Below are 24,875 nucleotides of genomic sequence, written 5' to 3' on the forward strand. Positions count from 1 at the left end.
GCAGCACGGCCATCACCTGGGAGCTTATTAGAAAAGAACCTCAGGGGCGCCGGGGTGGCACAGCGGTTAAGCGTCTGCCTTCGGCTCAGGGCGTGATCCCGGCGTTTTGGGATCGAGCCCCACATCAGGCTCCTCTGCTATGAGCCTGCTTCTGCCTCTCCCACTCCCCCTGCTTGTGTTCCCTCTCTCGCTGGCTGTCTCTATCTCTGTCAAATAAGTAAACAAAATCTTAAAAAAAAAAAAAAAAAGAAAAAGAAAAGAACCTCAGACTCCAAACCAGATCTATGGAATCAAAATCTGCATTTTAACAAAATTTGCAGAAAATTCATATCCACAGTCAAGCTTAAGAAGCATCAGTCTACAGGATCAAGCAGGATCTGGCCCATGTGGACCTTTTCTTCTTCAATACTGGTTGCTTCTCATTGGCCGGAAGAACGTTACTTTCCACTTCTTTAATGTAAACTCAGGGGCAGGGCAGCCGGCCGGCTCAGTCAGAAGAGCATGTAACTCTTGATCTCTGGGTCTGAGTTCGAACTCCATGTTGGGTGTAGAGATTACTTTAAAATAAATGAGTAAATAAACTTAAAAAAATAAATTCAGTGGCTATGCTGAAAGTGTATGTGTGTGTGTGTGTCAGTAGCTAGCTAAATTCTAACCACTGTTGTAGACCCAGCCCCTCTACTCCAGGAAGCCTTATAAAACCCTCTGCAGCTTCTGTCACCACTGTTCCTTAAACTCCCATATCCCTAACTGAGGATGCTTAGCTTTTTCAGCACTTATTGGGCGCCTGCTGTGTGACTGGCTGGATTCAGTCAGAGTGGGGAGAAGGCACCGAAAGAGCACTCCTAGTGCTCCTTCAAGTACAAATCCAAGTACAAATCGCCCAGCCCCACCCATTCCAGGGCCAGACATTGTGTGCGCAGCACTCGAATACAGACACAACACACACAGGCACACACACGAACGCTAGCACAGCTCTGGCTCTGCGCGGCTTTTCTGAGTGTTACGGCGCCCTCCGCCCGCCCCCGCGCGGCGCGGGCGGGGACCCACCGGTTCCGCTCCGCACCAGCAGCCGGGAAAGGAGGACCCCCGGGAACGAGACCCCGCTGTCCGGTCGCCCAGTCCTCTTCAGCTGTAGGCCCGCATGGAGGGGACTGCGGAGTCCCAGACGCCTGACCTGCGAGATGTGGAGGGCAAGGTGGGCAGGAAGACCCCTGAAGGGCTGCTCCGCGGGCTGCGAGGCGAATGGGAGCCGGGAACCTCCGGCGCCCTGCTGCTCCCGGGGGCACCCAGCCCGGGCCACGGCCACGGCCTGGGGGACAAGATCATGGCGCTGCGGATGGAGCTGGTGAGTGTGGGCTCCATGGGCCAGGAGGACGGAGTCCCCAGCTAGGGTTGGAAGGGACAGCCTTATGCCCCCAGAGTTGGGTTGGAGAGGAGCGAATTAAAACTCCCTACCTAACTCCTCAGGATGCCTCCCAGATCAATCCTTAAACCCTGAGGTCCATTAATTGCCCCTCCAAGGGTGAGTAGGGCGTTGGTGGGTCCTGAAGACTTGAGGTGGGAGGCACTGGCTCTTGGAAGTTTTTCCTGCCAAATAATTGGGAGAGGAGAGGTGAGGCTGGGAAGCACTAAGAACCTAGCACAGCACAAATCTCCCCCCATCCCACCCCTCCACCATGGGCCATCTATCCCCTGGCCACCATTATAGTGCAACCAGTTTCTTCTCCTGCTGTAAACTGGGCCCAGGGTTTGCTCCGTATTCATGACAGGATTCAGCACAGAAGAGATCTGGGTGAAAACCGCCTGGACTAGGGCCACTAAAAACATCCTCCCTTTCCCCAACCCCCACTTAAAGTACTTGGAAGTTCCTAGAACCTGGGCAGTCAGTGCTGCCCATCAGTGCTGGCTCCATCACCTCTGAGCCCCCCAGGTACACTGGGTTTTTGCATCTCATCTGTACCTTCTTGGGGAGAAGAGAAGGAAGTAGGCACCCTCCCCCTTCCCCATTGCTGCTGGTGTAGATTCAGAGCCAGAAGGGCATTTGGGGCTGCCTAGGCTCCTCAAGGCCCTGATTCCAGTGAGGCGGGTAATTTACACCTGCCACCACTTTGCAGCCGGTTCTGGGGAACTGAAGAATTCTCTCTGGCTCAGAACCAGGAGGTCACAGTGAGTGTGTCAGCTAATCAGTCTTTCTGGAGCCCACCATCTGCCTAGCTGGGCTGTGAGAGAGCAGAGGAGAGCATGGGGGCTCTTAGGCTGGGAGGAGAGCCTTCTGGGCAGGGCAATCAGGGAAGGCTCCATGGGGGAAGGATTTACATGCCATGTGTACTTGGCTCTGAAGGTTGAAGGTGAATGCCAAATTCTTGAGAGCGGGGCTGTGACTGCCCACCTAAGGGAGGGGCTTGACTTTGCTTCGTGGTACAAAGCGGTGCCAGGCATCATGCTGAGCACTCTACAAAATATTCGCTTAATCCTCACAGCAACCCTATTAGGCAAATGATATTTTGTAGATAAAGAAACTGAGGCACAAAGAGGTTAAGTAACTGCCCAAGGTCATACAGAAAGTAAAAAGCAGAGCCAGGCTTTGAACTCAGATGATCTGCCTGCCCTTTACATTTTTACCATTGAGATCTGTTTTGTGCCAGACACTTTAAAGACATTTTATGTCATCGAAGTGAGAAAAGCAGTCATCTTTCCCCCGTCCCATAGATGAGGCATGCTGGCAGGTGTTAAGGGGCTCACCTGGGCTCACAGAGGGAGCCAGTGGAGAAGCCATGCCTCTTCTCTGGCTTTAACTCTTTTGCCTTTGATGGAGTTTAGCTGTTTGTAAACTTTAAGGGGGTACATTTAACTTCTGATTAGGTCTCTGCCTGACCTGGGACCCTAGGCTGCCCATGAAAGGGACAAAGGAGGGAGCCTGCTGGGGGCCAGAACAGGGAAAGGCTTCCTACCCCATTCCTTTCTCTCTCCTTGGCCAAGATGTCATTGATGTCTTTGTGTACTCAGCCCTCCCCAAGGTGGGGGGGGGGTGCTGGGCAGAGGGTTACCCTTGGAGCCACTGGTGGCAGAATTGGTCCAAGCTCTCTAAGCACAGTCCTTCAACTGTCCCTCTCCCAGCAATCTTGCAGGGAGGGGGCAGGGCTGTTCTTAAGGCCAAGGTTATTCCCGCCTCTAGGCTCCTTTCCTCTTGCTTCCCTCCCCCTCTCGCAGGTTGAGTGAACCAGCCAGACTCTGGGATTTGTGGGAAGGGGAAACAATGGCAACCTCTCCTACTTATCCTCCTACCCAGAGAACTGTTGCTGCGACAACCCACCCCCACAGAGCAGCTTGAAAAAAAAGCTTTAGGCAAGGAAGGGGAAGTCATGGGTTCAAGTCCTGGCTCAGCTCCTGAATCATTTCGAGATCTTGAGCAGAGCCCTGACTTTCTGTTGGCCTCAGTTTTTCTGCTTCTTGGAGGACGAGGGGCCAGGGCTTGTGGGATCAGATAGTCCTAGTAACAGTAGTCTAGAGAATCTCAATCCATGGCCAGGGAGCTGGGACTGGGATCTCCGGGCTTTACCCCAGGGTGATTTGAATTGAGCAACGAGGAAGCTGTACTTGTGACCCCGGGGCTGGGCAGAGAATCTGATGTGTATGTGTTGAGAGGGGTAGTGGGGGACCTGAATCCCCCTGGGAAGAGAACTGGGTTGGAGTGGCTTTTGAGGCTGCATCTCTCCTGAGGATTTATCCCCTTTCTGTTTCCAAAAAGATGGTATGGAATGAGTGTTTCTTTTTCTGGCAAGAAAGCCTTGCTTTTTTCTATTCTGGGGAGCGATGCTGTCACAGTCAGGGAATCCCACTGTCACAGGACTACAGACTCTGGTTCTCAGATTCATTTCCCATCGACATGGTAAAACTCAACCCCCTGAGTCCTGGGGACCACCAGAGGGGCCAAGGATAGTAAAGGCAAGAGAATCACAAAGCTGAATCTGACCTATCCAGTCTGATGCTAAGCGCTATCAATGAACTGTGCAGGCCCTGCTCTAAGGGAGCTCTCAGGCTGAGCTCACAGGAAGGAGGGAGACAGATTAATAACTCTGGTACAGGAGGGTAAGTGTTATTAGGACCCAGGATGGGCTCCCTGGAAGAGTCTTTTTTTTTTTTTTAAGATTTTATTTACTTATTTGACAGAGAGAGAGAGAGACAGCCAGCGAGAGAGGGAACACAAGCAGGGGGAGTGGGAGAGGAAGAAGCAGGCTCCCGGCAGAGCCAGGAGCCCGATGCGGGGCTCGATGCGGGGCTCGATCCCAGGACCCTGGGATCATGACCTGAGCCGAAGGCAGATGCTTAACGACTGAGCCACCCAGGCGCCACTGGAAGAGTCTTCATTAAGGAGTGACATGATCAGATTTGTACTCTGGAAAAACTACTACTTCTTTTTCTTCTTTTTTTTTTTTTAAGATTTTATTTTTGGGGCTCCTGGGTGGCTCAGTCAGTTAAGTGTCTGCTTTCAGCTCAAGTCATGATCTCAGGGTCCTGGGATTGAGCCCCACTTTGGACTCCCTGCTCATTGGGAGTCTGCTTCTCCCTCTGCCTCTGCCTGCCACTCTGCCTGCTTGTGCTCTCTCTCTCTCAAATAAATAAAATCTTAAAAAAAAAAAAACCCAAAGATTTTATTTTTAAGTAGTCTCTACACCCAACGTGGGGCTCAGACCTACAATCCCTAGATCAAGAATCACACGCTCTACTGGTTGAGCAAGCCAGGTGCCCATGGAAAGGCCACTTTGAATTGGAGGGGATACACACTGTGTCCTCTGGCTGGAATGCCTCTCTCCACCGCTTACTCTGGCTAAGTCTTACTTAACCTTTATGTCTCAGCTCATGTGCCTTATTGTAGGAAGCATTTTCCTATCTGGCTTGGTTGGGTTATGGCCTTCTAGATAGCCATGGCCCTCTGGATAGCAGTTGTTTCCCCTAGCATTTGCCACACTGAATCTTAAGTGCCTGCGTCATTGTCCTATCTTACCCATAAGCTGTGAACTCTCTGAGGTTAAGAAATGGTATGTTTTCTTCCTTTGACGCAATGCAATGCCTATAAGAAACACTCAATAAATACTGTTTTATAACTGAATGGATTAATTCTATCTTAAGGAAGAGCAGGGAAGACTTCCTAGAGGAGGACTGGTATTTGAGGCTGGGGCTTGAAGGATGAATAAAGTCGGAGGGAATTCGAGGTCAAGATGGCAGATTGAACACATGCATTTACTCCATTTCTTTCTGAAACGTCACTAAAAAGCTAGTAGAAGGATTATTTTAAAAGCCATGAAACCATTATGACAACAAAAACAGGAGAGAAGATGATAGGAACAAAATTTTGGAAGCTGAAAAGCAGAAGGAAGAATGGTAACTTAGAAGACCTAAAGAAAGCTGAATTCCGAGCCAGCAGCAAGGAAAGCTGAAACGCAACACATTTTGCACTGCAGAAACCCTCAAGGTCTCAGGAGTTAGAAGCACCAGATCTTTCTGGAACTGGGGGCACAAGTGAAGCTGAAAACAAAAGGGTTTGTGAATGTTTAAGAATCGTACTCTAAGAATCCCTCCCTAACGGAGCAACCAGGTGTCCGGCCCCTTTCTATCCTAACAGAAGATTGGAGATGTAAGTTTTGGAAGAGAATAGTACAGAGGGAAGGGAGGAGGGGAAGGAGAAGAAAGGAAGGAAGGAGACAATATAGCAGGAGAAGCATTTTTAGAATGAGAAGTTTTATTTAATACATTTAGTTTGGTTATGGACTAGGACTGTTGGTTTCACTGTTAATTTATTTGTCCCCAGTATGAAATAATTTAACGTAATCTCTTATATTGTACATCATTAAAAATCTGTACAGTCTGTGGTATTTCAGTCATTTATGTCCATATCTCCTTATTGAAACTGCAAGTTTCTATCAAGCAGGGACAGTTTCTCCATGATCTTTGTAATTATTAGACAACCCTGGTGCCAAATAATCATTTGTTTAATTGAATTAGAGTTGTGCTATTATTCCAAAATCGCAAATACTTTCAGGTACAGAATTTTGTTCTGCGCTTACGCCGTGGTGCATAAGTTGACCATAGTAATATGGAAAGCCCAATAGCTACCATGTGAACTGGTACTTGTCAGGCAGTATCTCACACATGTTAATATGTTCCTTTCGTTTTAAAAAACAAACCTTTAAATGAGATACTATCCTCATTTTCCAATGAAGAAATGAAGGTTTAAAGGGGAAAAATTCCAATTTCCTATGATTTGTTAATGGCGTAACTGGAATTTGAATCCAGGTCTGTTTAATTCCAGTGCCGGTATTACTCTCAGTGTACAAATACTTGGTTGTGTTCTGGTTTATCATTCTAGATGTAAGACAGTTCTGTCCTGAGTAATTTAATAAACATTTATCAATTGATATCTATTTTTAAAAAACTAGAACTGAAGGTCTCCAGATTGAGAGACAACAAGTAAAGTTGAGGGCAAGAGAGATTAAGTAGGGGCACCTAGGTGGCTCAATCAGTTAAGCATCCAACTCTTTTTTTTTTTTTTAAGATTTTATTTATTTATTTGACAGAGAGAGAGACACCCAGGGAGAGAGGGAACACAAGCAGGGGGAGTCGGAGAGGAAGAAGCAGGCTCCCAGCGGAGGAGCCCCATGCGGGGCTCGATCCCAGGACCCCAAGATCACTCCCTGAGCCGAAGGCAGATGCTTAACGACTGAGCCACCCAGGCGCCCCAAGCATCCAACTCTTGATTTCAGCTCAGGTCATGCTCTCAGGGTGGTGAGATCGAGCCCCACGTGGGGCTCCATGCTCAGTGGGGAGTCTGCTTGAGATTCTCTCCCTCTCCCTCTTCCCCACCCCCACCTTTGCCCCCCCACCCTGCTCCCTTGCACACACACTCCATCTCTCTCTCTCTCTAATAAATAAATAAATAAATAAATCTTTTAAAATAAGAGGGATTAAGTAAAAATGTACTAAACTTTATTAAATACCCTTACTTGGCGGCTTTGCTTGCATTATATTCTTGAGATGGGTGGAATATGGTGAAGATGGTGAACCCAAGAGAAAAGTACAAGAGATACTGACTTGAGGGCTAACCCAAAAAACCCAGCTGGATAATTCCCAGTGAGGCTCAGTTGGCAAGCCTCACATACGTACATAAAGTTTGCAGTCAGCTTTTTAGAGACACTCTGAATATGAGCAGCGGCTAGAGGCTGTAAGACATCTGCTGAGACCCTCTGACTCTATAGACAGAAAGAAGCAGAAAAACACCTTGGGTGAGACGGAGAGAATACCAGGAGATGAGAACTTATCAAAACCGTGGATTATATCCTTAAGAAGATAAGGGGTAACATTGCAGCCACAGCAGGAAGCTATAAAAAGGAAAACATTCAGGGGAGCCTGGGCGGCTCAGTCCATTAAACCTCTGACTCTTGAGTTTGGCTCAGATCATGATCTCAGGGTTGTGGGATTAAGCCCCATGTGGAGTCTGCTGGGAATTCGCTCTCTCCCTCTGTCCCCCCAACCTCCCCCCCCGCTCGCTCCTGCACGCACTCCCTCTCTCTAGTAAATAAATAAATCTTTAAAAAATGTTTTTTAAAAAGGAAAACATTGGGGCGCCTGGGTGGCTCAGATGGTTGAGTGTCTGCCTTTGGCTCAGGTCCTGATCTCTGGGTCCTGGGATCAAGCCCACATCGGGCCTCCCGGCTCAGCGGGGAGTCTGCTTCTCCCTCTGCCTCTCCCGCTGTTCATGCTCTCTCTCTCTCTGTATCTCTCTGTCTCAAATGAATAAATAAAAAGTCTTAAAAAAAAAAAGAGGAAAACATTCAGAGAACTGGAACAACTCTTAGAAATAAAAACATGATAGGAAAAGATGGAAAACTCAATAGAAGCATTGATAATGTTGAAATATTGCAGAAACTAGAACAAATATAGAAAAAGATGGAAGAGGGGGGAAAAAGGATCCATCCAGGACACCCTCTATTCAAATAACAGGATTTCCAGAAAAAAACAGAATAATAGTGGAAGAGAAATAATCATCAAAGAAATAAAGAAAATCTCCCAGAACTGAAGGACATGAGTCTCTAGTTTAAAAGGGCCCAACATGGGGCACCTGGGTGGCTCAGTTAGTGGCTGCCTTCACCTCAGGTCATGATCTCAGGGTCCTGAGATCGAGCCCTGCATCGGGGAGTCTGCTTCTGCCTCTGCTGCTCCCCCTGCTTGTGCTCTCTCTCTCTCAAATAAATAAATAAAATCTGTTTTTTTAATAAAATAAATAAAAGGGCCCAAAAAGGGGTGCCTGGGTGGCTTAGTTGGTTGAGCCTCCAGCTCAGGTCATGTTCTCCCCCCCACCCCACCCCAGTCCTGTGTCAGGGTCTTCGCTCAGCAGGGAGTCTCATCTTCCCCTCTCCCTCTGCCCCTTCCCGTCCCTCCAAAATAAATGACTAAATCTTTAAAAAATAAAAGGACCAACAAGTGGCCAATTCAATGGATGAAAATAGACATACCATGGCAAATTATTAGGATAATTTAGAACACTGGGACCAAAGAGAAGATCCTAGAAACTTCCAGAAAGAAAAGGAAGATGGTCCCATACAAACGACCAGGAATCATAATGGCATCAGACTTTTCAAGTGTAACACTGAAAATTAAAAGACAATGGAACAATGTCTTAAATCCTGAGGAAAAATTATTTTTAACCTAGAATTCTATACCCAACAAACTGTCAACAGTGTGAGGGGAGAAGAACAGCATTTTAAAACATGGGGAAGCTTCAACAAATGTACCTCAGACTTTCTCAGGAAGCTACTGGAGCAACTGGAGGAAAAGCACCACACACACAACGAGGGAGTAAGTCAAGGAAGAAGACACGGACCCAGGACACAAGGGATCCAACTCAGGAAAAGAGGCTGAGGGATCCCCAGGATGCTAGTGCAGGGGGATCCCCGGACGACAGTTGTGCAACGTGCTCAGATTGGGGCAGATCAGAAGGCTCCTGAAGAAGTGCCTCTAAGAACATGAAATAGATAGAATGTGATATTCTTTTTTTTTTAAAGATTTTTATTTATTTATTTGACAGAGATAGAGACAGCCAGCGAGAGAGGGAACACAAGCAGGGGGAGTGGGAGAGGAAGAAGCAGGCTCCCAGCAGAGGACCCCGATGTGGGGCTCGATCCCGTAACGCCGGGATCACGCCCTGAGCCGAAGGCAGACGCTTAACCGCTGTGCCACCCAGGTGCCCCAGAATGTGATATTCTTAAATGCCTTGAGAGGAAAGTTCAGACAATTGGGAGAGGGTTTGGGGATGACTTACTGATCACTATGTAGAAAACAAAGCAAAAGACGAGGAGGAGTCATGTAGTAGCAATAATATAACAATAATGGAATAATTATATAAGGTATGATATGTATCATTTACTATTATTCTAAGGTGTAATTCTAAGGAATAATAATTACTATTTTGGGGGGCGCCTGGGTGGCTCAGTTGATTAAGCGTCTGCCTTTGGCTCAGGTCATGATCCCAGAGTCCTAGGATCAACTCCCACATCAGGCTCCTTGCTCAGTGAGGAGTCTGCTTCTCCCTCCGCCTCTGCTGCTCCCCCTGCTTGTGCTCTCTCTCGCTTTCTCTCTCTCTCTCTGACAAATAAATAAAATCTTAAAAAATAATTAAAAATTATTATAATCATTATTCTAAGGAAAACATGAAGTAAGAAATGAAAAGTAGTGAACTGTACAACTTAGCTGTGAGTAGCATTTCCAAATCCTTATAAGGTGGTCACCAAGTAACTCATTCTATTGCATACGTTGGGAATACAGGGAGATGGGAAGGGCGTCTGAATGGCAGAGGAGCGGGTAGTAGCACGACTTAAATCCTTAACCTCCATCATCTGGAAAGTCAATAGAAAACACCTATAACTTAAAAGTCAGTAAATCGCATGTTATTTGGAGATTCGAAGGTAAGTACCAAAATAAACAGCTAAAAAAAAAAGAATAATAGTTGTTTCTGGGGAGTGAGATTTAGGATTAGGATGGGGACCTATTACTTTTATGATAAATCTTACAGAACCGTTTTCCTCTTTAACTCATGAGCAGCCATTACTTTGATTACAAGGAAACCAAATACAACGAAATCAGAAAGTCATGTGTGACAAGACCAGGGGCTCCCGGGGCAGTAAACTAGAGGTGAAGCTGGAGAGACGTGCAAGGGTCGTATCATGAAGCTTTGGAATGCCGGCTGCTGAAGGGTTCAGATTTTCTTCTCTAAGAGCAGTGCAAACCCAGAAAGGCTCTTGAGCAGGGGAGGGACAGATTCAGACTTGTGTTTGGGGAAGATAACTTAGGCATATGAGCTGGGAGGGACCCTGGAGATTTCCTGGTCAATCAGACTTACTCCCAGTACAGAAGGGAGACAGGTGTGTGGTGAAGAGAAGCCCTGAATCCCCAGCCAAGCAGGATTCTGACCCTTTGAACGACAGCTGCTGACATCCTGAAGGGACTGGGGGGCCAGGTTAGCTTCCTCTTTCTTCCCCAGCCCTTGCCTCCCTTCGGCCCTACTTCCTAATTAACACGAGGCTCCCTATCAGGCTTTTCTTTGAATATGGACTGTTTCAATAGTTAATACCGTACCTATGGAAGTTCAAAGCTCAGTACGATCAGATTTCAATACTCAGCATTTACTGAGACCTTGCTCTGTGTCAAGCACTGTGCTGAATACTTAATAAACAGCATCTCAAAATTCTCACGGCCATCCTGTGAGAAGAGTGATTAGCCCTGTTTTACGAACAAGGAAACCAAGGCTCGAAGAATAAGGAAGTTGTCCACAGTCGTCTAGCTAAACAGTGGTACAACTGAGATTTTTTTTTCTTAAGTAATCTCTGCAGCCAACATGGGGCTCGAACTTACAAACCTGAGGTCGAGAGTTGCATGCTTCACTGACTGAGTCAGCCAGGCGTGCCCCAGAGCTGAGATTTTAAACAGCAGTCTATCTGCTTCTAAAGCCCACACTCTAAGCCAGCCATGCTTCCATTCCCAGGCTTCTTGAAGTCGAAGCACGGTTGGTTGGACTACAAAGTGGGGCCTCTGGAAACATTCGGGAAAGCCATGGCTCAGAACCTTGGACTGATTCCTTCTCCCACTCCCCCAGGCTTACCTGCGAGCCATCGATGTGAAGATCCTGCAGCAGCTGCTGACCTTGAATGAGGGCATCGAGGCTGTGCGCTGGCTGTTGGAGGAGAGGGGGACATTGACCAGCCGCTGCAGCAGCCTCACCAGCAGCCAGTATAGCCTGACAGGCGGGAGCCCGGGCCGCTCAAGGCGAGGCAGCTGGGACAGCCTGCCAGACACCAGCGCCGCTGACCGGCTGGACAGTCTCTCCATTGGCAGCTTCCTAGACACGGTGGCCCCCAGCGAGCTGGATGAACAGGGCCCTCCTGGGGCTCCCCGTCCTGAGATGGACTGGGCCAAGGTTATCCCCGGTGGGGAAAGGGCCAGGACTGAGGTGGACCTGACAGCCAGCAGGCTAGAAAGCTTGAGGGCTGTGTGGAAGCCCCCCGGGGAGGGGCTCCAAGGAGGACCTCCTGGGCCACTAGAGGATGAAAGTGCCAAACTGGGCTTTGAGACCCACTGGTACTGGCAGTGCCAGGATGATGTGACCTTCTTATAACAACTTTCCCACCCTTTTGTATTCCTATGGCTCTTTCATCACTAGGCCCTGGTCTCCCTAAAATTTATTCTCCCTCATTCTGGGTCTAGGAAGAGGCTGCACTGAAATCAGTTACCATGGAAACCTGGCTGTATCATCCTTCTGGTCCCTGAGGAGGCTCTGCCTTTATCCCTTAATTATTGGGACCCTAGAGCTATTTCCACAGATACATTGACCCTAGAGGCTTGACCTGTGGCTTCCGGTACAATAGTATCTTCCCCCCTCCCCTCTGCAACTAGGTAAGGATTTGAGGGATTTAGGACACCTAAGAGATCGCTGATGAAGAGATGGTGGTGTAATTACCTCACCCAACATCTAGGAGTCTTGGCCCCCCTCTTGGCCAAGATGGAGAACTGTGGAGGGACATGGACGGACATTCAGGGCCAACCCTCCATGGATTGGCCCTCCCAGAAGCCTTTGGGATTGGTAGAACCATCCCTTCCTGTCTGGTGAGTGAGGTCATTTCCTGCCAGGATGGATTAGCCTTTCCTCTGTACCAGTCTCTCAGGGGTGGTAGGTCAGTGTAGGGGTTGCTGAGCCCCTGCTGCTAGGTGAGGCCATACTGTTTTTTTCTCCATACCCTTCCCCTTTCCTGGTAGGAAAGCTGCTCACTGTCAGAGGTTTGTGCTGCTTTTCAGAAAGATTCTTACTTTTTAAACGGGGTGTTCTCATTTTATTCTAGAGGGTCTCAATTCCTCTGTGGCCACATCCTGGTCTGATGCCAGCACTCGTATATCTGTGCTTTTAGGGAGGGAAATGCAGGGGCCTCTCTCTCAAAAGTTTGTCTGGCCTGCCCTGTTTGGTCCCCTGTCTTTCGCTGGCCCTGGGTTGCCCCCATTCTTGTGTTTTGGCTCCATATCTGTCTGCCAGGAGGTTCAGCCTTAGTGTCTCCACACCTTCTGGGTTTCCACTTCCACAGGCCTTTTATATGCAGATGAGTCCCCCATCCACCACCCCCCCTCCCCATTGCTGATGGAAATCAGAGGGAGGAGAAGCTTGAAGTCTCTGAGCTCTGGGGGTGTATCATAATTTCCAAAGGGGGGAGGTGTCTTCTCTGATCCTGTGATTTCCCTTCCCCCATCCTGCCCCGGACCTTCCACCATTTGGTCACAAGGATGCCTGCCAGGCTGAGACACAAGAAATCCCTTTGTCTGGGTTACAATGGGTGGTGGTGGGGGGTGTGTGGCAGGGAAAGACAGAGGCTCTTTGGTCCTAGGGCCCACATCCTGGGAGGGGGGGGAGATTCGGGGAAGGCTTCTTTCCTTCCTGCCTTAGAGCAAGCCCTAGACTCCTGGGACCTGAGGAGAGAGCAGGAGACCGGCTCTGCACCTGGGTGCTAGGGCCCTAGTGAATTACAGCAAAGAAAGTATTCACAGAAGCTGCCAACCTAGGGCCCAAGGAGGGGACAGGTGGCGTGCACCCCCCCCCCCCCACTGATGTCAGAGAATGAAGTCTTGGAGATTAACCCTTTGAACCCCAGCTAACTGCCCATGTTTTGGTCCTTGTCTTTCCTGGGGCCTGAAACTAATTATTGGAAGGCAGAAAGGAGAGAAAAGGATGTCAGATGATCCTTGCCTAGTTGCTGTGCCATCTTGCGTGAAGGAGTCTTCCCCAAATCCTAGAATAACTGCTGGAATTTCCTTACTTTTCATTCTATGCTGGAGAAGGGAAGGAAGCCAAGTTCATCTCCACTTCCCCTAAATTCCTCAGGTTTTGTTCACTCCAGTCCTTCTGGGGCAATACATTCAGCCTGTGGCTCTCCCCTAAAGACTGTCTCTCCTCCCATCCCCTCAAAGTGATCAAAATCTCTGAAGTATATTCTTAGCCTCTCCTCCTTTGCTACCTACCAGCCCTCTCCGTACCACCTCTCCAGGTCTTGGGGCTCCTGATTTCCCCTCAGGCTGGGAATTCAAATACCGTTTACCAGTCCCTACTCTGTTGCCATTTTGTAGTGTGCTCTTGAGTAAACTACCTCTTCACTTAGAAGCCTTGTACTCCTTTTTGAAGCTTGCTTGTTTGATTAGGCTACAAACTTCTGAGCTGAAGGGGGGGTTTGCACGCCCTCTGGTGGCCATTATGTGCCATTGCCAGGAATAGCTGCATAGACCCGCCAAGCTCAAGTATAGCCTTACAGACCAGCCCCTCAGTGCACAGACAGGCTAGAGAGACAGGCCTAGAGAGGGCAGAGATTTGCCCAGTGTCACCCATTGTAGATCCACGGCAATGCCTGGGTTAGAGAACCCAGATCCATAGGGCCATCACTTGGCCAGCCTGCTTGTTCCCCCCCGCCCCACCCAGTCAACACCACTCAAACCCAAAGGACAGAAAGCAATTTTTCGGGTTTAATATTTGGGTTAGCCCTACCCTAGAGAGGCAGCTCAGTGTTTGGAGAAAGAACTATAGGCTCTGAGGAAAGAACCTTGGACTTGGATTGGGTAGAGGGTTCATGAATATGAACTGCAAATTTAAGAAAATTATCCTAGACCAACTATTTTTCCAGGAAGGGCCAGTAGGCCCAGATATGATGGAGGCAGAGAGCTCAGCATTTCAGACCTGGAGGTTAGAAGTGGGGTGGGGAATGGGGAGCTTTAAGATGGGGAAATCCAGACGGGTCCTGTGGACTTGGGGAGCTCCACAGTTCAAGGGAGTGCAGACGGTTGGATAGGCACAATTGGGTAAAGGCACAATTGGCTCGTGGCAGCCGCAGAAACAACGCCTAGGAGGGTAAAGGGTGGTGCTGACTGCATGATGGACCATCGAGGAGATGTGAGACCACGTGAGTGGGCAAGCGTAAGGGCCCGCATTTAGGATGGGATGGTAAGGCTGAGCACTGGGCGGACTGGAAGCTCAGCGGCGGCTTGGGTGAGAAATGCTCGGGGCTTGTAGCAGACAGGCTCACTGTGTGCATGGCGCCAGGCACTACTGGGTGCTCAGTAACACCTGTTAAATGAATGGAAGAACAAATGTGTGTAAACCCACAAGGAGATGTGACTTGTTTTGTTTTTTTTTTAAGTAGGTAATTAGGTAGTAGTAGGTAATTTAAAACAGTATTCTATTTAATTCTTAGCAATCCTATAAATAATGCATTATTAACAATGTATTGTTGCTTAGACATTTGCTCAAGGTCAGATAGGTAATAAAACAACTATAATATGAACCTGGGTCAGTCTGGCTGCTTGGGCTTCCAGAAAGTCTTCTCTGATCCGCCACTCCTCAGTGTCACAGACATTACTCTTCTAGAACAGGCTCGCTTCCAGGCTCTCTAGGAGAACAGTACCGCAGCAGGGCCGAGGTACTAACTTCCTACTGTTGCTGTAATGAATTACCACAATCTTCACGGCTAAAAACAGCACAGCTTTAGTACCTGACAGCTCTGGAGGTCACAAGTCCCAAATCGGTTTCACTGGGCTAAATTAAAGTCAGGGTTTGACCTGTCTGTATTCCTCCTGGAGACTCCAGGGGAGAATTCATTTCTTTGCCTTTTCCAGCTTCTAGAGGCTGCCTGCATTCCTTGATTCACGGCCCCTTCCTCCATCTTCAAGGCAGCAGATGGCATCTTCTCTCCTCTCTGATCTCTGCTCCCATCCTTTCATCTTTTTCTTTTTTTTTTTTAAAGATTTTATTTATTTATTCGACAGAGATAGAGACAGCCAGCGAGAGAGGGAACACAAGCAGGGGGAGCGGGAGAGTAGGAAGCAGGCTCATAGCAGAAGAGCCTGATGTGGGGCTCGATCCCGTAACGCCAGAATCACGCCCTGAGCCGAAGGCAGACGCTTAACCGCTATGCCACCCAGGTGCCCCCTTTCATCTTTTTCTAATTCTCCTTTCTCTTAGGCTTGTGATTCTATTGGGCTCCCTGGGATGATCTAGGATCCTCTCTCCGTGCCAGGATCCTTCATGTGACCTTCTCCTCTAAGTCCCTTTTGTCGTCAAAGGTAAAATATTCATGGGCTTTGAGGATTAGAACATGAACATCTTTGGAGGAAGGGCCATTATTCAGCCTACTAAAGGCAGAGATGGAGGGTGGGCAGATGAAGGCACGCTGGCCCAGAACGAGCCCCTGTGTTTGTCCAGCCTCCCTCAGCCCGGAGCGAAGGGTGGTGGGGAGGTGGTGGCCCAGGGGAAGGTGGCCAGGTCCAGGCCCTATGTCTGGAGAATGCATCATCACTACCAGGGACAGATGGGACTGAAGGGAGAAATTCTCAGCTTAGGGAATCTTCAGGCTTGACACCTTCCTGGTGAACATAGTAGAGGGTTCCAGCAGGTTCTGTCTTCGACACTACCTCCTCTCTAGAACCATGCTGTGTCCTCAAGGTGGAAGATAATTACCAGCAAACTAGCCTGGGCTCTCTCTGGAAAGGGTAGATTCGTTGTCACCTTTTTGTTTTTATTTTTTTTAAGATTTTATTTTATTTATTTGACAGAAAGAGCACAAGCAGGGGGAGCAGCAGGCAGAGGGAGAGGGAGAAGCAGGCTCCCGCCGAGCAGAAAGCCCGATGCAGGGCTCCATCCCAGGACCCTGGGTTTCGTGACCTGAGCTGAAGGCAGACGCTTAACTGACTGAGCCACCCAGGTGCCCCTCCTTCTCAGCTTTTTAAATTATTATTTTTTATTCCTTAGCAAGTTAAACCACGCTCCTCAGAGCATGGTGAACTCTCATCCTCAGTTGATACTAGGCCCCTTTATTGCTTTATTTTCTTCTTTGGATCCTTGAGCCCTATTCTCATTCCTCTCCCTGACCTAGGCATACCCTCTAATGTTTTAGTATGTGTTTGGATATGTTTGTATCTTTATTGATATATAATTGCATACTTATATGTTTTAATATATATAAATGGTATTCTTTTATAATAAGCTAACTTCCATAACAAATTGCCCCATATTTCAGTGTTTTAACACAATAAAGATTTATTTTTCACTTACAGGGACACACAGGTGTTCCTGCTTGGACTCCTCTCTTCCACTGTCCATGTCAGGTCCCAGGCTCCTTCTGTTTTTCAGGCGGTGATAGCCTGATTCTGCATCATAAAGTTCCTGGCAATTCTTTTGCCAAATTGTTTTGACATCCATTAATATCCATTTTATTAATTGGTTATTTCACTAGAGATTACAAAATGAGGACTTTTCTCATGCTATTATGCCCTCTTTTATTAGTTCTAACCTATACAGAAACACTTCACATCCTCTAGGAGTATTTCATTACCCTAAAATAATGTTTATACCAGAATAGCAAGATGAATGCTTAAATCTTTTCCCTTATTTATCCCTTTTGAAGTAGTAAATCGATGCCCTAGCAACTTGGTGTTTGATGATTTTGTTTTGTTTTGCTCTCTCTTTAAATTATTATTGTGAATTTGTAGTTTTTAATATATTTAATATCTTTTAATCACTTGCAGTTGTTTTGTTTTATATAAAATTTCAAGCATAGACAAAAGTAGACAAAATAGTACAGTTGACCCTTGAACGATGCCATAGGTTAGGGGCACTGACCCCCTGCCCAGTTGAAAATCCGCATGTAACTTTTGACTCTGCAAAAACTTAACCGTTAGTAGCCTAATGTTGACTGAAAGCCTCACTGATGACAGTCAATTAAACATATTTTGTGTGTTCTATGTATTATATATTTTTCTTACAATAAAGTAAGCTAGAGAAAATATTATTAAGAAAATCATAAGGAAGAGAAAATACATTTACAATACTATACTGTATAAAAACAAAATCCATGTATAAGTGGGCCTGTACAGTTCACACCCATTTTTCAAGGGTCGACTGTATAGTATACAACCCCCCCCACACACACGGTAAAATACCTCATGAGTATATATTAATACTTTCAATTCAAATTCAAGATTAAAGGGCTTTTACTCAATCTCTTGTCTAGCTCCTTTTTTCTGTACAAGAATCCTGGTTTTCAAGGACACAGGTGATAATAGAATTAGGATACTCCATAATTACTCATTTCTTTTATCTGATCCACAAAGCACTCTCAGAATAACAATATTAATACTACCACCAATATGATTAGTGAAAACATTAAGAAAGTATTTTGCAAATGCATTTCCCACTCTTTACCTCATTAAAAAACTTAGTAATAGATCATTGTCAGGGAATATAATCATTATATAATAGATCTCCCCTTCTTAGCCCTTCTGTAAGTTTCAGTTCTACAAGTAATCTCATAATTAACATTAATCTCTAGTCTTTACGTCATTCTACTCACTTTGGTTGTCGGAAGCTGATTTTCTGGTAGATTCCCCAGGAAGGGCACTTGCCAATACTATTCTCTGAGATCTTTCATGTTGATAAGTTTGTGCCCTTTATACGGACAAAGTCTGTTTTGCTAGGTTCACACTTTCCTTTCTTGGGTCTCTTAAATGTTACTTCATTTTCTTCTGGCATAAAGTGGTACTGTTAAAGCCTAACGAGGATTTAATTTTTCCTCTGTGCGCGCCTGTGGGGTGTGTGTGTGTTTAGATGCCCAAAAGATTTTTTCATTTTCTTTGAAGTTCAGTCATTTTAGGGGCACCCGGCTGGCTCAGTCATTGGAGCGTACGACTCTTGATCTCAGGGTTGTGAGTTCAAGCCCTTTGTTGGGTGTAGAGATTACTTAAAAATAAAATCTTTAAAATAAAATAAACTTCATCGTTTTATTAGAATTTCTTAGTGCTGGTCATTTTGGGACCACATTCTCAGCTTTGCAGTATGCTCTCTGAATACATAGTTTCAAGTTTTTCTTTATTTCAGGAAACTTTCTTGAATAGTTTTTAGTATTCTGTTCCTTTGCTCTGGTTTTCTTCTTCTGGGACTCATCTATCTAATTTTTTATCTTTTTGCCTATTTTCATTATTCGTCAACGTCTAACTCTTTATCTCTTCATATATTTTTTTAAACATTTCCTCTTTTGCTCAGATGTCACAGAGAGAAGCATCATCTCTTGTGTTCACTGTTCTTGCGTACTTTCTAGTTTAGTCTTCACTTCTGAAATGATTTTTTTCTTTCTTTTCTCATTCCATCCTGAGTACTGTTGCATCATGTCTGAATTTTTCTAATTCTGATTTATGTTGTCCCTTCATGTATCATATCCTGTTCTTAGTGTCTCTTGGCTTGTTTTGAAGTAGAAGTTACCAGTTTGGGTCTGTTTCGTGGCGTGCCTTTCTGGTGTGTTTCATTATCCGTAGTAATGTGACTTTTATGGTTCTTTTACAACTTTATATGGGATTTGACCTTGATACTTTTCTATTGCTCATCTTCTGTGAAATTAGTTTTCCGGAACTTAAAAAATGAGGTAGGGATCAGAAAAGCTTGTATCACATCACAGAGCTCTCTTTTCTGTTACTTTATCTGGCTTGCTTTCTGGGATATCCCGGCTCTGTTCCCCTCCTCTAGGCTGGTGGCCACGCGCCCCTACTTTGTGCTTCTTTATTTTATTCTTGATCAATCTTCCTAGGAGTTTACCCATTTTATTAATATTTTTAAAGAACCAGCTTTTGGCTTTGTTAATTTTCTCTATTGTTCATTTTGTAGTCATAGAATTTTAATCTTTATTTCCTTTATTCGATTTTGGGTTTAATTTGCTCATCTTTCTCTAGTTTCTTAAGTGGAAACTTATATAATTGTTTGTTATCTCTTTATCTCTGTTATCTCTATTCTATCTCTATAATATAAGCTATAAATTTCTCTTTAAGCACTGATTTACCCACATTTCATACTTTTGTTTTTTGTTTTTTTTTTGAGACAGAGAGAGCAAGCAGAAAGGGCAGAGGGAGAGAGAGAATCTTAAGCAGGCTCCATGCCCACCACGGAGCCCTACTCGGGGCTCAATCCCACAACCCTAAGATCATGACCTGAATAGAAATCAAGAGTCGGATGCTTAACTGACTGAGCCACCCAGGTGCACCCATCTCATACATTTTTTATATATTTTATTATTATTATTATCATACACCTAAAAATGTTTTATGATTTCCTTTGCCATTTCTTCTTTGGCCCATGAGTTAATTAGAAGCATATTGCTTACCAGGTTTTTGGGGCTTTTCAGAAAGCTTGTTATTGATTTCTAATTTAAATCCAGAAAATATATTCTGTATGAGGTCTATTTTTAAAAATTTATTGAGTTTTTTTATGGTCCAGAATATGATCTTTCTGGGTGAATGTTTCATATCCCCTTGAAAAGAATGTGCACTTTGCAGTTGTTGTGTCTGATGTCACACAAATGTCAGCTAGGTCAAAGTACTTGATGGTGTTGGTTCAGTGTATCCTTGCTGAATTTTTGTCTGCTTCATGCTCAGTGGGGAGTCTGCTTGAGGATTCTCTCTCTCCCTCTCCCTTTGTCCCTCCCCTCCACTCCTGTGCACACTCTCTCTCTCTCTCTCAAATAAATAAATAAATCTTAAATAAATAAATAAATGTAAGTGGACTAAGCGTTGCAATAAAAAAAAGACTGTCAGTCTGAATAAAAAAGCAAGATCAAATTATATGCTGTCTACAAAAGATGCATTTTTAATTTATTTATTAAATATTTTTGACTTACTTACTTGAGAGAGAGAGAGAGCTCTCACATGCATGCAGGGAGAGGGGCAGAGGGAGACGGAGAGGGAGAGAAGCAGATTCCCCGCTAAACACAGAGCCAGACTTGGGGCTCGATCCCAAGACCCTGAGATCATGACCTGAGCCTAAATTAAGAGTCAGTTGCTTAACTGACTGAGCCACTCAGGTGCCCCAAGAAATGCATTTTATTTTAATTGTTAAAGGTTTTATTTATTCATTTGAGAGAGAGAGACAGAGACAGAGAGGATGAGCAGGGGAGGGGCAGCAGACTCCCCTCTGACGGGGGAGCCCGATGTGAGGGCTTGATCTCAGGACCCTGAAATCATGACCTGAGCCGAAGTCAGATGCTTAACTGACTGAGCCACCCAGGCCCCCAAGAGATGCATTTTATTTTTATTTTTTTAATTTATTTTTTAAAGATTTTATTTATTTATTTGACAGAGAGAGAGACAGCCAGTGAGAGAGGGAACACAAGCAGGGGGAGTGGGAGAGATAGAAGCAGGCTCCCAGCAGAGCAGGGAGCCCAATGTGGGGCTTGATCCCAGGACACTGGGATCCTGCCCTGAGCTGAAGGCAGACGCTTAATGACTGAGCGACCCAGGCCCCCAAGAGATGCATTTTAAATACAAAGATACGAATAAATTGAAAGTAAAACTTTGGGGAAAAATATACCATGCAAACACGCTGATTCAAGGAATATTGGAAATTAGTATCAGGCAAAATAAACTTTAAGACAAGAGGAATTACCAGAGAAAAAGAAAGACATCTTATAATGATAAAAGGATCAATACATACACGTAAACTATGCATGCACCTAATAAAAGAGCCTTCAAATTACATGAAGAAAAAGGTTGGTAGAACTAAAAGGAGAAAAACCAAATTCACAATCCTTTTTGGAGATTTTTTTTTAAGTTTATTTATTTATTTTTAAGTAATTCTACCCCCAACATGGGGCTCAAACTCATGACCCTGAGATCAAGAGTCACAGCTCTTATGACTGAGCCAGCCAGGTGCCCCTATTTGAGATTTTAACACCCCTCCCTTACCAATTGACAGAGTAAGCATTGTACTACTTTACGTAAGATATAGAAATCTTGCAGCAGTGTAGTTCCACTTTCCCACTTCGGCCCAGTCTTTGAGGCTACAGATGTGTTATTAACTCCAGAATATGGCTTATAGTGTTTATTTTAACACATAACACACCTGTTAAGGAGATGGAGAGAAGAAAAAAAAGTTAAGCCAGACTTTTATTTTTTTTTTTATTTTTTTATTTTTTTTAAAGATTTTTTTAAATTTATTTATTTAACAGAGATAGAGACAGCCAGCGAGAGAGGGAACACAAGCAGGGGGAGTGGGAGAGGAAGAAGCAGGCTCATAGCAGAGGAGCCCGATGTGGGGCTCGATCCCATAACGCCGGGATCACGCCCTGAGCCGAAGGCAGACGCTTAACCGCTGTGCCACCCAGGCGCCCCTAAGCCAGACTTTTAAACTAAACCACGGTGTCAGTTTCCTGTGGCTGCTGTGACAAATTACCACAGATGCAGTGGTGTGAACCAATGCAGGCAAAATACCTTACAGTTTTGGAGGCCAGAGGTGTGAATTGGGTGTGAATTGGGTCTCAGGCTAAAATCAAGGTGCCAGCAGGGCTGCATTCCTTCTGGAACCCCTGGGGGAGAAACTGTTTCCTTTCCTTTTCCAGCTTCCAGAGGCCATCTGCTCTCGGACACTGATTCCTCTGCCTCCCTCTTCCATTTGTAAGGTCACTTCTGATTTCTTTGGACCAGATAATCCAGGATGATCTCTCCATCTCCAGGTCACCTGATTAGCAACCATAATTCTCCTTTGCCAAGTAACCTATCATATTCACAGATTCTGGAGATTAAGCCAGGGACATCTTTGATGGGCCATGATTCTGCCTACCACACCCGCATATTTTTCATTTCTGGTGATTGTCATTCCTTCCTGTAGATTATTTGGTGTCATTTTCCTGTAGTCTGAAGAACTTTCCTTAACATTTTTTATAGTATGAGTCTGACAGTGATGATTCTCTGTATTTGTTGATCTGAACCTGTATTTATTTTGCTTTCATTTTCTTTAAAAAAAAATTAAATAAACTTTATTGAGGTGTAATTTACATATAGTAAAATGAACCTACTTTAAGTATACAGTTTGATGAGTTTTGACAATATATACACTCATGTAATCATTATCACAATCCATACTTAAACATTTTGTCATTTCAAAAATGTATCACATGCCCCTTTGCAGTCAGGCTGTCTACTGCCCTGGCTCTAAGCAACCACAGATCTGCTTTGTATCAATCAAAATTAGTTTCTTCTTGATTTTAAAATTTCATATAAGTGGAATAATACAGTATGTACTTTTTTAAAAAAAATATTTTATTTATTCATGAGAGATAGAGAGAAAGGCAGAGGGAGAAGAGGGAGCCTGACTCCACCTGGGACTTGATCCCAGGGCTCTGGGATCACGACCTGAGCCCAAGGCGGATGCTTAAACAGACTGAGCCGCCCAGGCGCCCACAATATATACTTTTTTAATATCTGGCTTTTTTGTTCATCATGTTTTTGAGATTCATACATGTTATATGTGTCAAGAGTTTGTGACTTGTATTCAATTGTATGAGTATAACACTGTTTGTTAACCCATTGACCTATTGATGGATATTTTAGTTGTGTCTAGTTTTTTGCTCTGAATTAAGATTCTGTGAGCATTCATGTACAAGCCTTTTTGTCAACTTTTTTAAAACATTTGTTTATTGAATAAATACCTCTCTTGGATAAATACCTAGGAATGGAATGGATGAGTTCTATGGCAAGTATAATTTTAAAAGACACTGCCAACACTTTCCCAAATTGCTTGTACCATTTTTACATTCCAACAATGTATATAAGTTCCAGTTGCTCTATATCCTCACCAACTCTTAGTATTGTCAGTCTTTTTAATTTTAGCTATTTTAATAGGTATGTAGAGATATCTAATTTGCATACATTTTCCTTTTTGTCTTTGAAACTATAAATAACAGCTGCATTAAAATTCTTGTCTGCTTATTTTAACACCTGTGTCATTTTGGGGGCGGTTTTATTTTATTTATTTTATTTATTTTAAAAGATTTTATTTATTTATTTGACAGAGATAGAGACAGCCAGCGAGAGAGGGAACACAAGCAGGGGGAGTGGGAGAGGAAGAAGCAGGCTCATAGCGGAGAAGCCTGACATGGGGCTCCATCTCGTAACGCCGGGATCACGCACTGAGCCGAAGGCAGACGCTTAACCGCTGTGCCACCCAGGCGCCCCGATGGGGGGGGCGGGGCGGTTTTAATTGATGACTTATGCATCACATTTCCTGTTTCTTCACTTGTCTACTATTCTTTGTTGGATGCTGGACATTATGAATGATATGTTTTGGGATTCTAGATTCTGTTATGTTCTTTTGAAGAATGGTTTTTGTTTTAGCAGGAAGCTAACTTGGCTAGACTTTGACTCCAAATTCTCTCTCCAGCAGTGGGCAAAAACTGAAATCTTCACCCAGTTTTAAATGTTGGGAGAATTTAAAAAATGTGACATAGACATAAAGTGAGCAAATACTGTTGAAAAAAATGGCACTGGTAGACTTGCTTTTTTTTTTTTTTTTTTTTTTTTTTTTTTAAAGATTTTATTTATTTATTTGACAGAGAGAGACAGCCAGCGAGAGAGGGAACACAGCAGGGGGAGTGGGAGAGGAAGAAGCAGGCTCATAGCAGAGGAGCCTGATGTGGGACTCGATCCCGGTACGCCAGGATCACGCCCTGAGCCGAAGGCAGACGCTTTAACGACTGCGCTACCCAGGCGCCCCTAGACTTGCTTGACACAGGATTGCAAGAAACCTTCAATTTGTAAAAACAACAACAACAACAACACCCCAGTATCTGCCAAGGGCAATAAAGTGAAGCTGAATAAAATGAAGTATGCCTGTGTAGTTGGAGATTTCAACACCCTTTTCTAAGCATTTAATAGAAGGATGAGACAGAAAATGGGCACAAATATTAGAAATAATAGCACTGTAAACCAACAGGATCTAATCAACATTGTACAATACTCCACCAAGCAACAGCATGATATGCATTATTTTAGAGTGCCCACTGTTTTCTTGATACCAAGATAGACCACATCCTGGACCAGAAAACAAATTTCAATAGCAAGAAAAAAAAAAAAGAATTGAAATCATATAGAGTATATCCTCCAGCCACAATGGAATCATTAGGAGTCAATAACAGAGAGATGACAAAAGTTATTAGCACTTGGAACTAAACACATTTCTAAATAATCCATTGGCCAAAGAGGAGGTTTCAAGGGAAAAAACATATTGACCTGAATAGAAATGAAAATACAAAATATCAAAGTCTGTGGGAAACGGCTACAGCAGTATGGAGACGGAAATTTATAGAATATATTAGAAAAGAGGAAAAATCTCAAATCAGTAACTTAAACTTCTACCTGAAGCATCTGGAAAAAAGAAGAGCAAAATAAACCCAATGAAGGCGGAACTAAGAAATAATACAGACAAGAGCAGAGATCAGCGAAGTTGAAACTAATGGGTCTTAATTTATAAAGGTGACTGATAT

At 44.7% G+C, this 24,875-nt stretch overlaps 1 protein-coding gene across 2 annotated transcripts; it reads left to right on the plus strand.

Annotated features, from left to right (window-relative positions):
* The first annotated feature begins 933 nt into the window (after window positions 1-933).
* On the plus strand, window positions 934-23,328 carry LURAP1 (leucine rich adaptor protein 1). Of its 2 annotated transcripts, XR_015726234.1 has the most exons (3): window positions 934-1,348; window positions 11,150-12,156; window positions 15,542-23,328. XR_015726234.1 is itself a non-coding variant. In XM_045799653.2 (2 exons), exons 1-2 carry the CDS (start codon window positions 1,145-1,147, stop codon window positions 11,666-11,668), a joined length of 723 nt encoding a protein of 240 aa, XP_045655609.1. In that variant the 5' UTR covers window positions 934-1,144; the 3' UTR covers window positions 11,669-23,328. The 2 variants fall into 2 exon arrangements, 1 of the variants encoding a protein (XP_045655609.1); XM_045799653.2 differs by having other exon boundaries at window positions 11,150-23,328.
* The last annotated feature ends 1,547 nt before the right edge of the window (window positions 23,329-24,875 follow it).

The sequence above is a fragment of the Ursus americanus genome, chromosome 12, assembly GCF_024610735.1.
Source record: "Ursus americanus isolate L20-20 chromosome 12, mUrsAme1.1.p, whole genome shotgun sequence".
In the NCBI taxonomy this organism is placed as follows: Eukaryota; Metazoa; Chordata; class Mammalia; order Carnivora; family Ursidae; genus Ursus; species Ursus americanus.